Source organism: Mastigoproctus giganteus, chromosome 12 (genome assembly GCF_048544385.1).
Source record: "Mastigoproctus giganteus isolate SK-2022 chromosome 12, ASM4854438v1, whole genome shotgun sequence".
NCBI lineage: Eukaryota > Metazoa > Arthropoda > Arachnida > Uropygi > Thelyphonidae > Mastigoproctus > Mastigoproctus giganteus.
The window spans coordinates 114,715,313-114,736,540 of NC_143586.1; the positions used below are offsets into that span (position 1 = coordinate 114,715,313).

At 38.8% G+C, this 21,228-nt stretch overlaps 1 protein-coding gene across 2 annotated transcripts in view; it reads right to left on the bottom strand.

The window, feature by feature from the left end:
* The window catches only part of Pex16 (peroxisomal biogenesis factor 16), a 275,960-nt gene that overhangs the window by 76,665 nt on the left and 178,067 nt on the right, over positions 1–21,228 (bottom strand). For both annotated transcript variants that reach the window (XM_090386047.1, XM_090386046.1), the window contains one exon: positions 5,375–5,447. In XM_090386047.1, coding sequence (XP_090242173.1) covers positions 5,375–5,447 — 73 coding nt within the window. The remainder of the gene's footprint in view (positions 1–5,374; positions 5,448–21,228) is intronic.

The window sequence follows — 21,228 nt, forward strand, 5'->3', positions numbered from 1 at the left end:
AAAAATACATAAGACATCACAAAATGATTGCAGTACAAAATACCACCAATCTATGACTGATATGCCTGCTCATATGCTGTACCGCTGTGTCCCACCTCACTACAGATGATTTCACCAGGGGATATGACTCAACTAGTGGTGGGAGAATTGAATGCAGGTATTCGATTCATTCACCCACCATTAGACTAACCGGATTTTATTTTCCACAAATGTGAGCTGCACAGAGTCTGTGTGCAGGTCCCCTCTCCCTATGGAATATTAATAATTTTTGAAACTTTATATTTAAATAAATTTTTCATACATATTTTACACTATTAATTAGAGCTCAAAAACGAATTTTATTGCCGAGCCCTAGGGTTCCGTGGAATACAAGTTGGGAACCCGTGCTCTAGATTATGCAATATAAAGCCAAACATAAGGAAAGAGAAGATTAGGTAGATATATTCAAACTTTATCAATGACTGATCCCATGAGTTTCTGTCACTGAAAATGCTGGATGAACTTTGTTGTTGTTGTTTGTTTGGTTTTTAGGAGCATTAGCAACTAAGGCCATATTGCTCCGGGGATATGCGGTGGTCATTCCCTGACCTTTCTGCATCCTCTGTATTTGGTGGTCACGGGTTTGAACCCCCGTTTAATCAAGAAGCGTGTGCTATGCACTGCTGCTCCTGCCCACCTGCCTACGGAAGCGCCATGAACTTTGTGAGTAGTAGAATGGTATGTGTGGCTGCACTCTCACACCAAGTGATAAAGGCCTGGATATAATTCCTGCCAGGAGTAGCCATTATGAGCAATATTCCACTGTAACTGAGGCAGTCAGTTTTGGTCAAAAGGTCTCATATGCCTCCTTCCCCCCCAAAAGAGTTTTTTTTTTTTTTTTTTTTTTTAAACCATCAAAAACACCAATGCACACGGCATAGAAACAAATATGTTTCCAGGCATTGGTAATGGGCCCCTTCATCAATAATGTTGGAAAAAATTATTGATGAAGGCGGCTATTCAATGCAACAAATTTTTAACATTGACGAATCGAACATACATTGCCAAAGAGGAAAAGACAATGGCAGGTTTCAAGGCTTCAAAAGACAGGGCCATGCTCTTTCTTGGGGCTAATGCAGTGGGAGATTACAGATTAATACCACTGCTTGTGCACTATTCTGGAAATCCTCATGCATTTAAGGGCATCAGTAAAGCCACCCTACCCGTGCATTTTTGATTAAACCAGAGCATGGATAACAATATCTCTCTTTGAGGACTGGTTTAAATGCTGCTTCATTTCGAGGTTTAAAAATATTGTAAAGACAACGATGTTCCTTTTGCTTCTATTCGATAATGCTCCTGGACAACCTATGCATCTAGATGATTTCAATTCGAACGTGAGAGTAATATTTCTATTGCCAAACACAACTTCACTCATCCAACCTATGGATCAGAGTGTTATTTCGAATTTAAAAGCATACTATTTATGCACGACATCTTCAGTAGACAATGAGAAAAAAATTTACATTAAGACAGTGGTCTCAAACTGGCGGCCCGCGGGCCGCATCCGGCCCCCAAAGCAATTTTACACGGCCCGTGAATACATTTCAATTATGTATTTGTTGTAAAAAAAAAAAATGTAGGTGGTAGATGACTTTCATCAACCGGTGAAATACCACCACTTTGCTTATTGGAGGCTTGAAGTGGTGAAACCCATGTTTAGTCTCTAGAGCAAAGTGTCCGGCATCCCCCCCCCCATACTTCTCCTTCAACCCATGCACGGTACTAAGCACAATAGGTTTTGATACCTTTCGTGTTTGGGGTTTTCATAAAAAAAAAAAAAAAACGGTGCTTATAGTTTTAGAGACAGAGATATGGACTGAGCTTATGTGTGCGACTGCCATTAAAGGAAAAAGAGATAGAATGAATAGGTTGGAGCTTTGTCTTTGTCACTGTATGCTTGTGAACAGTTTTTTTCGCAGTTGAAAATTAATAAGTCTAAGAAAAGAACCCGATTGACCGATGAGCATCTACAATTCGTGATGAAGATAGTGTCTAGTAATTTTTCTCCAAGGCTACAAACTTTATCAGAATCAAAACGGCATCAAGTGTCAAGTTGTAGTAAGAAATAAAAAAAGTTTATAATTATACATACATACAAACATATGTATTTTTTCTGTATGTGTCGAAGAAAAATTTAATAAATAAAAGAATGAGAATAGGTTGTCATTATTTATTCTCAAGTTTTGTCCCACATGGAAAGTTTTAAGTTAAAAGTAAGTTATTTAGTGGTGTGGTTAATTCAACATATTAGAATTATTTGAAATAAATGTCAGCTGAAAATTTAATATTTAGCTGTCAATACATTTGAATTACAAAGTATAATCAACAGGAATTTCTTGCATGTACCAACCTTTAGATTTCAGATAGAAAATAAATATAAATTTGAATTTTTTCCTTTGCGTTATTATTATTATTGTTTATGTATGTTTTGATAAATATTTAGTAAGTGATTGGGCTTCTAAAGAAAATAGAAAAGAAAATTTAACCAAAAGAAAGAGTCTCATAATTTTAGCCAGGAAGAGAAGGAGAAAAATATAAGTTTGAGAAATAAAAAGTAAGTATAGAGAAAAACATTGTAGAAAATACAATTGAACATTATTGAAATAAATTTTCAATTAAACCATGTTCGAGGCAAATTAAATTTTAAAAGTAAAAAAAATTTCCAAACTTATTACCTGCTTTCAGATCGTGCATTCGGCCCACATGCAATTTGAGTTTGAGGCCACTGCGTTAAGAGACTTTTGAAAATAAGGCCTGGGCAGAAATTACTAAAAGCTGTTTAAATGTCTCATGGAAGAAAATATGCCCACGGCACATAAAAGGCTTTGAAGGATTTGAAAAAGCCGAATCATATGAAGAGGTTACAGATAAGATTGTAAAGGTTGCAGAGCTACTTGGAGGTTAATGCCAAAGATGTGGAGGAGTTAATAGAGGAAGAAGAGAAGTAATTATCTAACAAAGAACCTATTGAATTGTAGGCAGCGATAGTGAAAGAAGAAAACGCTGATGAAGCTCAAGATGAACCAAATGAGGAGCCGAGACGCTTCATCACCAGAGAGAGATGGCAATGGCATTTTGTGAAATTGCATCGGCAATGGCGAGGTTTAAGAAGATGGATCCTGACAGCAAAGATTCTTAAAAGTTAACAGAGGGGTGAATAAAATGCTTGCTTGTTACAAAGAAATCTACAATGAAAAGGAAAAAGCCACCGTCCAGTCATCCATTAATATGTTCTTTCGTAAAGTTGAGTGGCCGACCGGCTCTAAATCTCCACAGCAGCATACTTATCACAGTTGAAGACGTTGATTCTGGCAACGATGCTCGAGAGGTAAAACTTACTGACAATATGCATCTCCTCTCTTTTTTTGTAATTTTATAATTTTGAAATTTTTTTAAATTGCATGCTTTTGTAATTGTTCCTGCGCATGTAATAAAAATTAAATAAATACAATAAATAATTCTATTTACATATTCGTCGAATATTACTTTTTTGATTTAATCAATTCAATGAGCACAGTTGTGAGTGCTGCACAAGCATGGATGAAATTCTGACTAACGTAGTGTCAGTGTGTTCATGTACTAATCATTACCCTGTAAGGAGCAAAAAATATAGTAAATAATTTTAGTACAGTAAAATAACTTATGTATTTTATCCCAAACACAAAATACTGTTTGCACTTAGGGTATCATAAAAAAATATATTATTAATAACAAAAAACAATTACAAAAACTATTTAAAAGAACATATTTAAAATAACTTCCAGTACTATTTATAATTCTATAAAATCTGAAAATAAATTTAACTTGTGATCCTGGAAATGTCAGTGCACAGTCAAGGCTGTGGGAAAAATTCCCTATTAGAGCACTAGAATTATAAACTAGTGCAAATTCTGAATTTATTTATGAATTCTGAAAATTCTGAAATTTATTTAATTCAAATGAAAAATAAATACACTTGCTTGTCTGGACAACAAAAACTCTAACCTTAACAAAAAATTTAAAATATGGTAACCTCCTAAAAATCCACTAGAATTAACTCAACTGCATTCACACAGAAGCTAAAAAAGTACAAGACTGTTCTCTTCACCCGACACACATATCCATTGACACAATTTCCCACTTCATCACTACCACAAGATATCACCTGTTGTCAAAATGTCTGCTAGCAAGAGGTCTGCTATGACATATAGAAACACTATTTGCAGCTATCAAGGTACTATAAAACTAAAACAGTTGAGCATATCACAAATTAGTTACCTAAGAAACTATAAATATCTTTAAAGAACAAGTGAACTACACAACTTTCATAAATTTGCTACAGATGGAAAGTTATATCTTTCGAAACCTTTTTCAGCCATAAGTTCTACAATATAGGATGTGCTGAGAAAATCAATTTATGGTAGATATTTAAACACATGCATACACACACTGGGAGAAAGAACAGAGGTGACAGTATACTGTCATTCTGCACACATATATATCTAGCACTACTATCTAGTAGTAACTCCGAAAAAAATCAGTTCATCAATCAAAAAATAACCAGCAAGTTCACCAGCAAAAAATGACATAATGATTGATATGTTATGAATCATACAAAAAAATAGAAGAAAGCTATGTAAACAAAAATGCATAACACAAAAGCTTGATAAATGAGTAGTCACTGTACTATGAAAAAGCCCAATGATGTACACCAGTAAAGGTACGTTTACTCTAAAATTAGCCTCATTACTTCATTATTATCATTAGCCATATGGTGCAAGGAAGCCTGAGGCTTATGCTGCACCAGCCAAAAAATAAAAAATTCTGAATTACCCTGAGAGAGAGAGAGAGAGAGAGAGAGAGAGAGAGAGAGAGAGAGAGAACACGAGTCAGAAGTAGAAGGGAATCATCAAGAAAGAGAAGAATGATGATATCCAACCCAGGACCCTGGGTGTGCCAAGCCCATACTCACCAGATGTGAGCGATGTCCAAAGATCCATTCAAGATTGTCTGGTACTTTATTTTTTGTTGTTTGTTTGTTTGTTATTTGGTTTTTAGGAGCATTAGCAACTAAGGCCATATTGCTCTGGGAAATGCGGTGGTCATTCCTTGACTTTTCCGCATCCTCCGTATTTGGTGGTGACGGGCTCGAACCCCGGTCTAATCAAGAAGCGTGTGCTACGCACTGCTGCTCCTTCCCACCTGGCTACGGAGGCGCCTATTTTTTGTTGTTGTTGTTGTGGGGGTGGTGGTGGTTGAAGGTGTTATTCTCAGACTAAGTGGAAACCTGTGCATTTATTATTATGATGCTAATAAATTTTGTCTTAATCAATGGTTAAATTACTGAACTTACCTAGTTATATCCATTCCAAGGGATAAAATCCAAGGTTTCCAAGAATGTTGACCACAAGTTCCAATGGCAAACACTTATGATTAAGGAAATATATAATTGTTTGGAAACCATGATTATGAGAAAATATAAGAGGTCCACAATCATATTTAACTTATAAGAAACTAACTGATCTTTGGTTTCTCTATTAAAAATTCAACAAATTATCAAACAAACAGGCAACAAAATCACAAAATGACTGTAGTATTGTATTGTATGTACCAGAAAAAAACTTGACACGGTCTTGAATATCTATAATTTTAATTTATACATAAAGAGGAGGGGGTTGATACAGAGAATAAATGAAGAAAAGTTATGCAAATATTCAAATTGGATTGTAAGAAAAAGAAGGAATTACATATGTAAAATCAGAAGAATGGCACCACGGGCATGGCTGTACGAAAGGCACATAGCAGAAACTGAAGTTTTTCTCTAGATGTGGAAGCAATACTCAAGGTTTCTGTGGCAAGATGAAAGCACTGCATGTATCTAAAACTAGAAAAGGTTTAGATAAATTTTGAAAAAGAGCATAAATTAACCACAATCATGCCCTTTCTGAAATTCTGTGATATTTTTACTATGTCCCATAATTGCTACTTTATCACTTTGACTTGCACGACCAGATTCCAATTACAACTGCTATAGCATAGGAAGCTTTTCTGTTTTTCATACTATGAGCTATTTGGATTGTCCAATTGGATGGAGTGGTCATAATTCAGTGATTGCTGAGTGTAGATATCACTAAGAAAATATAGCAAGAGATGCTAAGATGAATGAATAAGGAGCTAGCCATTTTTCTGTTCTATTAAGAACAGAAAAAAAGATGGCAAGGGCAAGTAAGTGCAATGAAAAGACAATGCAAAGAAAATGCCTACAGCAGTCTAACCTTTCTATGCTGTAATAGCAGCATAGAAAGGTTAGACTTGTTTTTTTTAGATGAAACCCCCCAAACATGAATGGTATCAGAACTTATAGTATATACTACTATACAGAAGTTGAAAGTTCGGATGAAAGAAGATACTTATTAAAGGTTGATTATGAGAAAGTCTGGTTAGGAAAGAAAAGCTATTATGAAAAACACTGGCTTGGAGAGCAAAAAAGAGGCCGAGGAGTATTTACATACATGAATACAAAGGGAGAAAAAAAAAAAAGAAAAAAAAAAGGATGGATCAGACTTATGTCATGAATGTGTTGATCCTGCTCACTAAAGACTTCAAAAGAATGGCAGAGGAAATCCAAATATTGGTAAATATTTAAATACAGTAGAACTTCAATTATCCGTCATGGTACAGGACCACGATGGCTAATAGAATACGTACATTAAAAACAAATGGGCCTCAGTCCCCAGCGGCTTTCACTCCCCCTCTTATGGCAGCAAGAGGATCACAGTGGAAGCAGAGGATGCTAAGAATCTCTGGGTACGACCAGGCTGCCATGCACGGAAACTGAACTTGGCTGCAAAGGAAGTAAGCAAACCCTTGGCCATAATTATGAGAGCTTCCTTGGACCCAGGGGAAGTACCCATGGATTGGAGATAGTAGTAGTGGCATGTGATACAAGAAAACAAGTGTATGAGCTTATGCAGCATCAGCCGAAAAAAAAAAAAAAAAACACACCATTCCCTCCAAATGCCTGTTCAGTTCCTCCTTAAATTTATTCAACCTATCAACTTCCACAATGACAGATGGAAGTTTGTTCCAGCAATTAACCACCCGCTGGCTAAAGGGAAATTTCCGCACATCTATTAAACATCTGTCCTTTCTTAATTTGAATTTATGCCCCCTTAGGTTTGTAATTCGAACAATGGAAGGATCCCATCAGAATTCAGCGTGCTCAACCCATTCAAGGCCTTATACACCTCAATCAGATCACCGCGCAAGTGCCAAGTCTCCAGCCACTGCAATTTGCAGAACTTAAGCCTCTCTTGGTAAGAGAATCCCTTCATTCCTCTCACCAATCTTGTTGCCCTTCTCTCTACACACTCAAGTAAATCTACATCCTTCCTAAAATGAGGCCTCCAGACTTGTATGCAGTACTCAAGGCGTGGCGTGACCATTGCCTTATACAGAGGGACAATCACCTCCTTCTACCTGCTAGCAAAATTCCTATATATCATTGACAAAACCCCATGACCTGCCCTGGCAGCTTGTCTGCACTGCTCAGAAAACTTCATATCTGACTGCACAATTACTCCCAGGTCTTTTTCATATTCTACCACCTTAAGTGTAGTACCGCACAGTTGGTACATTTCTCTGGGGTTACTTCTACCCATATGCAGTACTTTGCATTTGTCAAGGTTAAACTTCAGTTGTCACTTCTTAGCCCATCTGCCCAAATTACCTAGATCCTGTTGCAGTAGCACACTGCCATTACTGTCATTAACAACCCTGCCAAACTTTGTATCATCTGCAAACTTCGACTTAAGCCTGATATACCTTCATCAATATCATTGATAAATATACAAAACAACAGTGGACCCAACACTGAACCATGTGGGACTCCACTAATAACATTAGTCCATGAAGAGCAGCACCTATTGATTACCGCCCCTCTGTCTTCTTCCACTTAACCATCCTTTTATCCATTGTAGCAACTTACCCTTAATACCATTCTGCTCCAATTTGTACAATAGTCTTCCATGTGCAATAGTGTCAAAAGCAGGGCTGGCCCCGGGTGCCAAGCGTTCCGTGACCAAGCGATTTCTTTGCGTATCTCAAAGCGTTATCTCTAAAGAGCCTTCAAGTGATAGATTATATTTTGTTTCAACAACCGTTTTCTTTATTTATTAATTAGTGTAGCTCTTTTGCACTAGAAGAAGTAGGCAAAGGCCCAGAAAGGAAAGTTACCTTTCTGTTTTTTATTTCTAATAATTGCCACAGATTCGCGAGTTCCATGCAGACGCATTTCTTTACAAACCTCTATAGAAGCCGTTGCTACCCGAATAGCAATTGGCATCACTCTGACTCTTGTTTCTATCTATCTACCACCCAATCATCCGTGTACTAACTTAGCCGCTTGGTCACCTTGTGGCACTGCTCCTGCCTCCCCGTGGCGGGGCCGGAAATCTGGGTGGTAAAACCAACCCCCAGGGCCAAAAGGAGCAAATTATGGACTGTGACAATTTTCCACCGATTAGGACTGCAAATCCAAATTCATTGGATTTGCACATACCCGATAATGACTCATCCAATCCAAAGAGACTGAGGACGGATGCTCCCCGAATGGAAAATCCAAGTTTTCTGATTCTTCATTCGCTAACTAACCAATCCTTGGGTAGTTTATCACCATTCCTCATTCAAAAATGTCTTGAGAGCGTAGCTGGCTCCCCTAAAATGGTACGACGACTGAAATCTGGCGACTTGCTTGTTGAGACCACCAACCCCAAACACTCTGAGTCTCTACTCAGACTCACCTCATTTGGTGGAGTTCCAGTTAAGGTGTCCCCCACATGCCACACTTAATTCATTCAAAGGTGTTATTTCTGAATGGGACCTAATGAACGTATCAGAAGAAGAAATTGTTCAGGAACTGCAGGATCAGAAAGTCACACAGGCAAAACGAATTATGATGAAAAAAGATGGTGAACTCCTTCCAACTCGCAGCATAATTTTGACATTCAGCTCACCTAATTTACCTTCATCAGTAAAAGCAGGGTATTTGCATTGTCGCATTCGCCCATATATCCCGAACCAAATAAGATGTTACAAGTGTCAGAAATTCGGACACTCACAAACAGTCTGTCGAGGAGACCCTGTATGTCCTAACTGTGGTTCAAAAGATCATTCCCAGGCTGACTGTAAAGCCCAGGCTCCGCTCTGCCCCAATTGTAAAGGTAATCATCCAGCCTTTTCTAAAAATTGTGAACAAGGGAAATATGAGAAAAAAATCCAGAAATATAAAATAGAAAAGAAAGTTTCATTCCCAGAAGCAAGAAAGCAAATACAACTAATGACACCTAGGCGCACGTATGCTGAAGCCTCTAAAAAGTTTCATTCAGTATCAGTGCATCAATACCTCCAAATACCTCTATTTCAGAATGGGCTCATTCCCTGCTCAGTTCTGTACCTCAACCTTCAAAGTAACAGATTTCTACTAGAGCTAACAATACACCAAGTCACGATACCACCTTCTGCCGATGCAGATCCCGTAAGATCTGTCCAAGCAGATAACGCAGATTCTAATCGAAAACAGACATTTGACTCCTCCCTTATGGATACTAATGAAATTTCCAATCAAGATGATACCGAAACCATTCTGGAGATCCATCCAGAGGATGAAATAGACGAAAGACCAGTCTTCTCAAAAAGAGATAGGATTAAAATTGACCGTGCCAAACAGACTTCCAAAAAGCAGTCAGATTCAGTTTCTTCATCTAAATTGAAACAATGAACAACGTTGTCCAATGGAATTGTAGAGGCTTTAGGAGCAACAATGATGACATATACGACATAATTAAGCAGCATAAACCAGTGGGCATCTGCATACAGGAGACATATCTGACTTCTCAGGTATCTCCCTTGATAAAAAACTATACTCTTTTCAGACAAGATAGACCTATTGCAAATAATGCTCGTGGTGGAGTAGCCATACTCACAGATTCGCGAGTTCCATGCAGACGCATTTCTTTACAAACCTCTATAGAAGCCGTTGCTACCCGAATAGCAATTGGCATCACTCTGACTCTTGTTTCTATCTATCTACCACCCAATCATCCGTGTACTATTCACGAACTTGAAAATCTTATAATGTAGTTGCCCACCCCTTTCTGTTTATTGGGCGACTTCAATGGACACCATCTATTGTGGGGTTCTCCCAATGCAGATGGACGAGGGCAACTCATTGAAATGCTCATTGACAGACAAAACTTAACCATCCTAAATACTGGTTCACCAACTTACATCCATCTCCCAACAGGAACAGTGTCTGCAATAGATCTATCTATATGCTCTCCGATCCTCTTTCCTAATATTGAGTGGACAGCTCTAGATGAGCCACTAAACAGTGACCACTACCCATTAATCTGTAAGATCCAAACATCACACTCTTCAACTGCAAAAAACCAAATAAAATGGAAATTTTCCAAGGCAGATTGGGCCAAGTATACCTCTCATGTTTCATTTGATAAACAGATCATTGAATCCTTCCCAATTGACACAGCCACTGATCATATCACCAAAGAAATTCTAGCAGCTGCATCTATTGCCATTCCACAATCACAATCAGACACCTACAGACCCATAAATTATTGGTGGAACGATGAATGTAAGAATTCTAAAAAAAGAAAAAAACCGAGCGTGGAATATATTTCGCAAATACCCTACTACCAACAATCTTATAAATTATAAGAAACTAAGAGCCAAAGCCCGACACATCAGAAAGAAAGCTAAAAAAAAAAAACTCTTGGATCCGATTTGCGACTTCAGTAAATAAAAATACTGATGTAAGAATAATATGGAAAAAAATAAGACAGCTAAATGGCAAATTTCCTCCATTATCCTCGCCAATATTCAACTGGAATGGACAGGAGCTCTCTACTCCTGTAGAAATTGCGAATACTCTAGGGACAGTATTCTCCCAGTTGTCTGCCTCGAACTCGTACGATCCGTCATTTCAGAAGATCAAAGCTTCAGCCGAAAAATCAAAACTTAACTTCAAAACTGCTGCTTCTCTACCATACAATCAGACACTTACTATGATCGAACTTCAAAAAGCTATATATTCCTCAAAGAACAGTGCTGCTGGTCCAGACGGAGTATATTACATAATGCTTCAACACTTAGACAATAAATCACTATCCTTGCTGCAGACCTTTTACAACCGTATATTCATTGAACATTCATACCCCACTCGCTGGCATCACTCCTATGTACTGGCAATTCCCAAACCAGGGAAAGATCATTCTATCCCTCATAATTATAGACCTATCTCTCTTACCAGTTGCTTGAATAAAACATTAGAAAAAATTATACACCGCCGATTAACATGGTATCTGGATTCAAAACATCTTATCTCTGATAACCAGTTTGGTTTCAGAAAAAAATCTCTCATCCCTAGATCTTATGGTTAAAGCTGAAACAAATATCAGGAATGCATTTATTCGAAATGAACATCTTGTCATGGTCTGCCTTGACATAGAGAAGGCCTTTGACACCACCTGGCGTTTTGGTATCTTAAAAGATCTTCATTCCCTTGACCTGAGAGGTCACTTACCATGCTACATACAAAACTTCCTTCAGTATAGATCTTTTTAAGTTCGCTATAGACAAGTCTTCTCGCAAATCTATATACAAGAGGAAGGAATCCCACAGGGTTCAGTTCTCAGTGCTACTTTATTTGCATTGAGAATAAATCATATTACCAAATGTATTCCCAACACTGTGAACTCATACCTCTATGCCGACGATTTCACTGTTTCCTGCAGTTCGCTGAATATGAAATTCATTGAAAGGCAACTACAAATCTCACTAAACAATATTGAACTATGGATGACACAGAATGGTTACAGACTATCTCATCAAAAATCTAGTGCCATTCACTTTTGTAACAAACGAGGGATGCATCCTGACCCAGAGCTACACCTGACAAATCATCCTATCTCAGTTATGAGTAGCATTCACCTCCTCGGTCTAATTTTTGATAGGAAACTTAATTTTTTAGAACATATCAAATACCTCCGGACAACCTGCCAGAAAAAAAATGAACATTCTCAGAGTTCTTTCTTCTACAACATGGGGTGCTGACCGTTACACCTTACTTCACCTGTATAGAACTCTAATTAGATCTCGTCTTGATTATGGAGCCCCGGTGTATGACTCTGCTAGGGAGAGTGTGCTAGTACGGCTCGCTCCTGTTCAACATTCTGCCCTCAGGATTGCTACAGGTGCTTATAGAACATCGCCAGTACAAAGTCTCTACGCGGAAGCCCATGAAGTTCCACTCTGCCTCAGAAGAAAGGTGTTACTTTTGAATTATGCCACTAAAATTCAAAGCATGCCTACCCATCCAATTTGGCCTATACTTAGTGATCCACAGTTTAAAATGTTCTACAGAAATAAACCCAGATCAGTCCAACCTACTGGCATCAGATCGCAGGCTCTATCTGAAAGCTGGAATGTGCACCTTGAAAAAATCCTCCAAGATCCAAACACTTCAGTTCCCCCATGGTCCTAGGTTAATCCATCCTGTGACAATTACTTCCTGAACTGGGGAAAACATTCCCTTGCAAATATTAATGTGCGACAACTTCATACTTCTCACACAAAATTATCCGCATTTCATGAAAATATACACAGATGGATCAAAGTCTGATAGTGGAGTAGGTGCTGCAGCAGTTTTCCCTTTTAACACCATCTCTGTATCTCTGCCTACTGAATGCAGCAGTTATACAGCTGAGTTATTCGCCATTAAACTTGCCCTAGAAAATATTGTTCATTGCTCCATTAAAAAAAGTATAATATATACCGACTCGCAGAGTACACTAGTAGCCCTACAAAACATCTCCTCACCAACCAATCCTTTAATAAAAACCATAAGAAGTAAGATGATTCTTATTCAGGAACGCCAGCAAGTAGTCATCTTCTGCTGGATCCCAGGTCACACTGGGATCCCAGGAAACGAATGCGCAGACCATGCTGCAAAACATCCATCTAACCCATTATCTTCAGGCTTTTGCATTCCATATGTTGATTACAGACCTATGATACGAAGGACATGTAAGGAACAATGGACACTTCTATGGCAAGCTCAAACGGGTAATAAGCTATTGGAAATAAAATCAGAACCACAGTTATGGTCCTCTAGTTTTCGTACTAACAGAAAGGAAGAAGTCATCTTAACCAGAGCACGAATCGGCCACAGCCAGTTTACTAACCTATTTCTCCTCACAGGAAATGATCCTCCAGTGTTTTCAATGCAACTGTCAGCTAACAATGAAGCACATTCTTGTTGAATGCACTCTGTACAAACATGCTCGGCAATGTTCATTCAGCTTCCTTCCAAATCTAAAAGAACCTCTAAAACTCTCTCATATCATCGGCAACAATGCTAATCCCTTGGAGTTATTCTGTTTTCTTAAACAAATAAAACTATATGATCGTCTCTGACTGTTTCTATAACGGTCACCATTGATAACTTTCATATCACTGATAGGCGCAATATGGTCTAAGCAGCCCTTGCGCCAAAAATGACAACAACAAGAAGCAGGGGTGGGCAACTTTTTTCGTCAGCGGGCCGAATGAAATTTTCGTATCATGATGCGGGCCGGAATAGATTGAACGATTTAATAAAAAAAATCAGAACCTAAAAAATGTTATATTACTTGAATTACCAAATTATTAATGTATTTTAAAAAAAAATATCCGAATGTCCAATTATCATTGAAAATGCAACATTCGGCATCAATTTTTCTTTTTTTTTTTTAATTGGCTCATTTTATGGGCTATAAATTATATTAAATTAAAAATTGTAATAATTAGAAAAGGCATAAAACATAAAATATCTCGCACCAATATTATTTTTTTCAATAAGAAGTCAAACCCAAAGGAACTTCGTTCGATCGATGCTACAATAATAATTAGGAAATAACTCTTTGACGCTGCGTAGAATCACTTGGTTACTGTTGTACTGGCCGCGATTCCCGATTGAACCGAATTAAGCCGAACATTTAAGGCGAGTGTAGTCAGGTATGGATTTTCTATATTTATGCATTTACCGAGGGGGCGGATTCAACATCGTCGCGGGCCGGCTGTTGCCCACCCCTGGTCAAAAGCTTTCCTGAAATCCAAATATAAGATGTGCAATTGCGACTCCAATTCACAAAGGGGGATTAAAGGGCAACACATGTAATTACAGACCTGTTAGTTTAACTTCTGTTCCAGGGAAATTAATGGAAGTACTGGATAAAGAAGCACTGCAGTATCATCTAGACAAGACTTCAGTTATAGGTCAGACAAAGCATGGTTTTGTAAAGGGGAAGTCTTGTCTGACCAATTTGATTGGATACTATGATGTAGTCACAAAGGAACTGGATGCAGAGAATAACTTAGATATCATATATTTGGATCTTAGAAAGGCTTTTGATACTGTTGCACAAATTGGAGCAGTGTGGCATTGGAGGCAAACTGCTGCTATCGATAAAGGGATGGTTGAGTGGGAAAAGACAGTGGTAATCAATGGACACTGCTCTTCGTGGACTAATGTTATTAGTGGAGTCCCTCAGGTTTCAGTATTGGGTCCATCGTTGTTTTCTGTATTTATTAATGATATTGATGATGGTATATCAGGTATAATATCCAAGTTTGCACACGATACGAAGGTTGGCAGGGTTGTTAATGACAGTACGCTGCTGCAACAGGATGTAGAAGAGTTGAGCAGATGGGCTGAGGTGGCAACTGAAGTTTAACATTGACAAATATAAAGTACTGTATATGGGAAGCAGTAACCCCAAAGTACTGTATCAACTGTGTGATACATTACTTTGGGGTTACTAAACTGAGAGTGGTAGAGAATGAAAAGGACCTGGGGATAATTGTCAGGCATATATGAAGTTTTCTGAGCAGTGCAGACGGTCTGCAAGAGTAGCTCATGGTGTCTTGTCAATGATATACAGGAATTTTTCTAGCAGCAATAAGGAGCTGATTATCCCCTTGTATAAGGTAATGGTCAGGCCACACCTTGGGTACTGTATACAGGTCTGGAGGCCATATTTTAGGAAGGATGTAGAGCTGCTGGAACAAGTGCAGAGAAGGGCAACAAGATTAGTCAATGGAACAAAGGGGTGCTCTTAAGAAGAAAGGTTTAAGTTTTGCGAATTACAGTGTCTGGAGACTAGGCACCTGCGAGGTGATCTGATTGAGGTGTATAAAGCCTTGAATGGTTTGAGCATGCTCAATGCTGGTGGGATTCTTCCTCTTGCTCAGGATATCGCCTGAGAGGGCATAGATTCAAATTGAAGAAAGTCAATTGTAGAATAGATGTGTGGAAATCTGCCTTTAGCCAGTGGGTAGTTGATTGGTGGAACAGACTTCCATCTTTTGTTTTGGAAGTTGAAAGCCTAAAGAAATTTAAGGTTGAGCTGGATCGGCATTTGGAACGAATGGAGGAGTAAAATGGGAAGTGTTTTTTTTTTGGCTGATGCTGCATAAGCTTGCTTTCTTGCATCGTGTGCCTCTACTAATGCTAATATATTTCCGGCCGCAACTTATTCCAGTTTCTTTGTATTATTTGAACTGGAACATAATTCCAGGCATCAGCAACATTGAAAATTGCATTTTTTATAATGTAGCTTTAGCAAAACTCTATCACATCTAATTTATTTTCTGCAAAAACAAGTTTTTGAATGAATATTTTGCGATAGTGACGTTTCATACTCTCAATCGCGCCTTGGTCCATTGGTTGAATGAGAGATGTTGTATTTGCTGGCAGAAAGTGGCATGATATTTTGCCAACAGTGCTTTTCAAATCACATAAGTGTATGGGATGAGTAGGTGCATATTGTGGTAAATCTTTTGATGCCAAATGTGATCTTTCACATGGTACAAATATTTTATGAAACCAATCACGAAATATATCTTGGCTCATCCACATATTGTTTTGTGAGAAATATTTAACTGGCAAAGCATTTAAATTAATATTTTTAAATGATATAGGCTTTTTTTGGTTTTCCTATAACAACCAAAAGTAATTTATGACTACTCTGGCATTAGCACATACCATTATACTGATGCAATCTTTTTGCATCTTATATACCGGTGCCATATGTTCAGTCATCTCCACCTAGTTTTTTATTGATTTCAATAGGTTTTTAAATTATTATAGGTCCCAACAATGGAATTCATTGGCTACATTTTTGAACAAACCATTGAAACATTGCAGTACCGAATTCTTCATTTTTAGCAAGCTTCGTTGTTTTACGACTTTTAACATTACCATCAGTGGTTTCCATTTTTCGACATGTGGTTTTCAATTTTGTCTGCATCACGCTTTATATCATTTACTGTTGTTCTTTCTATTCCATAAACCAATGCTACACTTATAGTACTTTCACCGTTTCTTAGATAATTGATTATTTCAATTTTTTGCATTTATCCCAACACCACTCTCTTACATTTCTCTGTCATTTCAATTGGTTTATTAAATAAAAATTATTAAAATTTGAAACAAGAGGTTAAAGTCCAACCGCATACGGTGAGTTGTAAATAAAGACTGAGTGACACATGGCACCAATATCACAATGCATTACGGTGTAGTAGGGTTAAGTGATGGTTAACAGACTGACAGTAAATGGAGTGATGGACAATCGAAGTTCTACCGTACATGCACAAACATTCATATATAACCCAGCTGATGAACTGAATGGTTGCTTTGCATTGATCTTTCCATACAAAAGAGCAGTATGAAAGCAGTATTAAAGCTGAACAGTAGAATTACGGATAGTTGCCTATTAGGAAATCTTTCGAGCCTAAGCAATTAAGGCCTGTGGGTGTTGATGGCATATAATTTTCAGAGAGAGCAGCAGGGGAGTGCATTTAAACATTAAGGTTAATTACGAGAACATCAATGGATTTAGGGGAGATCCCCCCTGGAGCAGAGATGTGTCAGTGTTTTTCCAATCCATAAAGGCCATTCCAAGAGCAAAGTGGGTAACTACACACATCTGACTTCGTAGTAGGAAAATCATGAAAAAGTACTCAAGGATGCAATACTGGAGCTTATAGATAGAAATGGAATTCTGGGGAAAACAAACACAGCATGGTTTTGCAAAACCATGTGTTTAATTAATATAGTTGGATAATGCGTTTAATTAATGTAGTTTGATAATGACAGTCACTCATGATGGGCAACACCCATGGCCTTCCGTACAGTCTAGGCCATGGCATGGCAGGTTACTTGCATATATAAGCTGAAACCTGTTTGGATCACGGAGAAGATCCTTACATGGATCACAGGATGGCTGGAGTCAGACATGGTATCTCTCGGGTAAACATTCTTATTTGGAAGGAACAATGCAGAATGCCCATTCAATTCATCAGCTTACATCATTGTTGCGATCAATTTCGGATTTTCTTAAACCTTACCTTAAAAAAAAAAAAAAAAAAAAGGGACACTTAGCTTCTTGAAAAGGTAAAGATGGGCAATGCACTTGGCAAGATCAGCAAATGGGTACCCATGTGAAAAAAGGCTGGCTGAATATGTGGGTTACAGAGCTTGGTAACTAGATACTTTAGATTTGATATAGGTCTGTAAGGCTGTGAGAGAGAGAGAGAGAGAGAGAGAGAATTAAAAAATAAATGAAGGTGAAATTTTCATGGTTATAAATGATACTAGAATTACAGGATATACCTACAATTATGGAAGAAGTTTGGCCTACACTGTAGGAGGTTTTCTTTTAGTCAGCAAGTTGCTAATTACTGGAATACGTTCCCTCTGCGAATAATTGAGGTTGATATCTTGGTAAAATTCAAAGGTCAGCTGAATTGCAAGGAAGGAGGGACATAGGTACTTTATTTTATTTGATTTTCTTTTGGCTGGTGCAGTAAAAACTTGGGCCTGTCTTAGTCTGGAGGGCAGAGAAAAATATTAAGGTTTTTTTTTTTTTTTTTTTATGTAAACCCTAAACACGAGAAGTATTAGAACCTATAGTACCTAGTACCGTGCTTGGGTTGGAGGTTGAGAAGACGAAAGAAGATATTTGTTGATATTGGACTTGAACTTCTTAGACTGTAATTTTCAGGAAATACAAAGGGTACTAGGAAAGTTTTGCAATATGATGCAACAATGAATCACAGGAAGCTGCTTGTTGCTGCATGTTGAGACATGTTCATACGTGCATAGTAGCCGCCGCGCCAAGTCGATGGGCTCAGTTATTCATTAGTAGTGAGAGTGTAAAGTGCTTGCAATGGCATCGTGGTCACGAAATGAGATAAGGACAGTTTTGCGGTATAATTTCGTGCGTGGTTTAACCATAGACCAGTGCTTAGAAGAAATGACTCTTGCACTAGATGATGATTGTCCACATCGTACAACGATATTCAGGTGGTATAGAGAATTCCAAAGGGGAAATTTCACTCTGGAGGATTCTGAGAGGCCGGGAAGGCCATGAACGTCAGTTACGGAGGAAAACGTTACTGCTGTGAGGAAAATGCTTGACGAAAACAGGCGAGTGACCTACCAACAGATAGAGGATACTTTGGGCCTAAATGCACCAGCAATTCGTTCGATTCTGCAAGATAATTTGCACGTGAAGAAACTTTGTTCTCTCTGGGTGCCACATCAACTGACTGAAGAGCAGATGACATGACGTGTGACTTGGTGCCGGGAGATGTTAAAAAAGTTTGATAAGGGACAATCTCGGTATGTGAACAACATCGTGAGAGGTGACGAGACTTGGCTGTACTATTACGATCTGCCGACCAAGGCTCAAAACAAAGTTTGGGTCTTTGATGATGACGACACACCCGTAATTGTCAGAAAATCCCGATCTGTAAAGAAGAAAATGATAGCTGTATTTTTCAAATCGAGTGGAATTGTGGAACGTGTCGTTTTGGACACGCAGAAGACAGTCACAGCTAAGTGGTATACTGAACAATGCCTGCCTAAAGTCATTGGATCTATGAAGAACCTGCGGCCAAAGTCAAGAATGGACACCTGATACCTCCATCACGATAATCCTACAGCTCACCGCGCCAAAGCCTGCACCGAATATTTGACCACAACAGGATTGAAACTTCTCGAGCACCCTCCCTACAGTCCAGACCTTGCTCCCTGCGACTTTGCACTGTTCTCGCATGTGAAAATGAAGCTAAAAGGGAGGCGGTTTTCCAGTGATGAGGACCTTCTACGGGCTTGGGACAACGAGTGTGCTTTACTCCCTAGTGAAACTTGGCAGAACTGGTTTAAAGATTGGTTTCGGAGGATGGAGAGGTGTATTGAATGTAGAGGAAATTACTTTGAAAAAATTAAATAAACAAAGCTGTATTGCAAAACTTTCCTAGTACCCTTTGTATGTACGAAGGAAGGTTGTTCCAGAAAATAGCAGCTGAATGAATAAATGAGGAAGATGAAAAGTTTGTTCTGTGAGTTTGAAGTTGGCCAGTAAATGGATGTTGGCTGCACATGTTTGGACTGTTTTGAAAGAGAGAGCAGGAATTATAGAAGCCAATTCAGAAGAACAGTGGCCATGGAAATATCTGTAGAAGAGGCATGCAGCAGAAACAGTACATTTATGAGAGAGCGAGTGGAGAGACTCTGTTAGAGATGAATAATTAATTAACCTAACTGCCCTCTTCTGAATGGAATCAAGAAATCTAAGAGAGGTTTTGGGGGCACAAACCCAGATGTGGGAACAATATTTCCTTGGTAGGGTGGATTTGCGATTTGTACAGAGTGAACAGCTGTTTGGAAGAAAAGTAATGCCAAGACCGAAAGAGAAAACCAAGTTTTTTAGATGCAGAGGAAGCAACATTTATAATGTGCTTGTGCCAAGAGAGATTAGAAGTAAGGGTAATACCCAAAAGAGATATATCATTTTGCCTAGAAATCGGAGTGTCACCAAAGATAAGCATAGGAGCAGAAGAATCCTTTTTTGCGAGATATAAGACAAGACTGAGTTTTAGAAGGGTTGAAATCAACTACGTTGTCTTTGCCCCACTGGAGGATTACCTGAAGATCCGTATTTAAGGAATTGGTAGCAGATTTTCCAGAAGTTGAAGCTGATTGAGCAGTGCAAGGTTTCTCAAAATGGAAAGTGGAATGCAATGTTGCTATCATTGGCAAAACTATGGATAGGATTTCCAGTCGGTGGAAGAAGGTCACCGACTGGAAACTCCACTAATCACTTGGAGCTCTTTGACTTTCTCTCTTTGCAACTTGACTTTCTCCAGAAGGTCATTAATATACAAGAGGAAAAGAGTGGAGGAAAGAACTGAACTCTGGGGGTCACCAGCATTAGTGGAGAAGGTAGAAGACAGAGAGCCATCTACCATCACCCTCAGTGAGCAATCAGAGGGAAAACTGGTTCATGGTCCTTGAGGTTGTCACAGACATTCTCTCAGATATACCAGACAAGCTGTACTTGCTACCTGGGAGTCTAAAACGCTGATGGAACTGATATTCGGGTGACACTCAAGTCAAGTGGACCCAATTTAGGCAAAGTCCGGACGGTCTGTGACAGCCAAATCCTCTGCTTGCACCATCATGATGGTGCGACTGTTAGTAATCCTGGGTATAACTTCCATGCACAAGTACATGCAGGGGTCTAGGTGTGGCACCCACACCACATGGAGGAACGCCGCACCTCTATGTTACCAGGCAGTACTAGGTGGTAGATGATTCTCATCAACCGGTGAAATACCACCACTTTGCTTATTGGAGGCTTGAAGAGTTTAGTCTCTAGAGCTAAGTTCCGGTCAACCTTTCCCTTTCTCTTCCATCATGCAGCATGATTGATGACTTTTGAGGTTATGATGAACGTTGTGGCGAGATCCAATATTCCTTACATTTCGAGGGTACAGCTCTAAAACGGTGTTCGCAGGCTGGCCGCTAGTTAGTACACCAGACAGAACATATTGGTAACTCTCTAGGAGGCTTCCGGATCAGCTATTGTATAATCTTGCTACCTCTACTTTGCCAGATAGTGCCTGGAGGGAGTCCGAGTAGTGTGTATGCAAGGAGCATTGTCGAGGCCACGTTATGCCAAGGATCTGGGTATATTCTTACCACGTGTACGCCATATCCAAAAATTTCATTACTTCATACAGCATGTCCCATCCACTTTTTTTACTATTGAATACACCATGAATTGTCAAACTATTAGAGCAAGC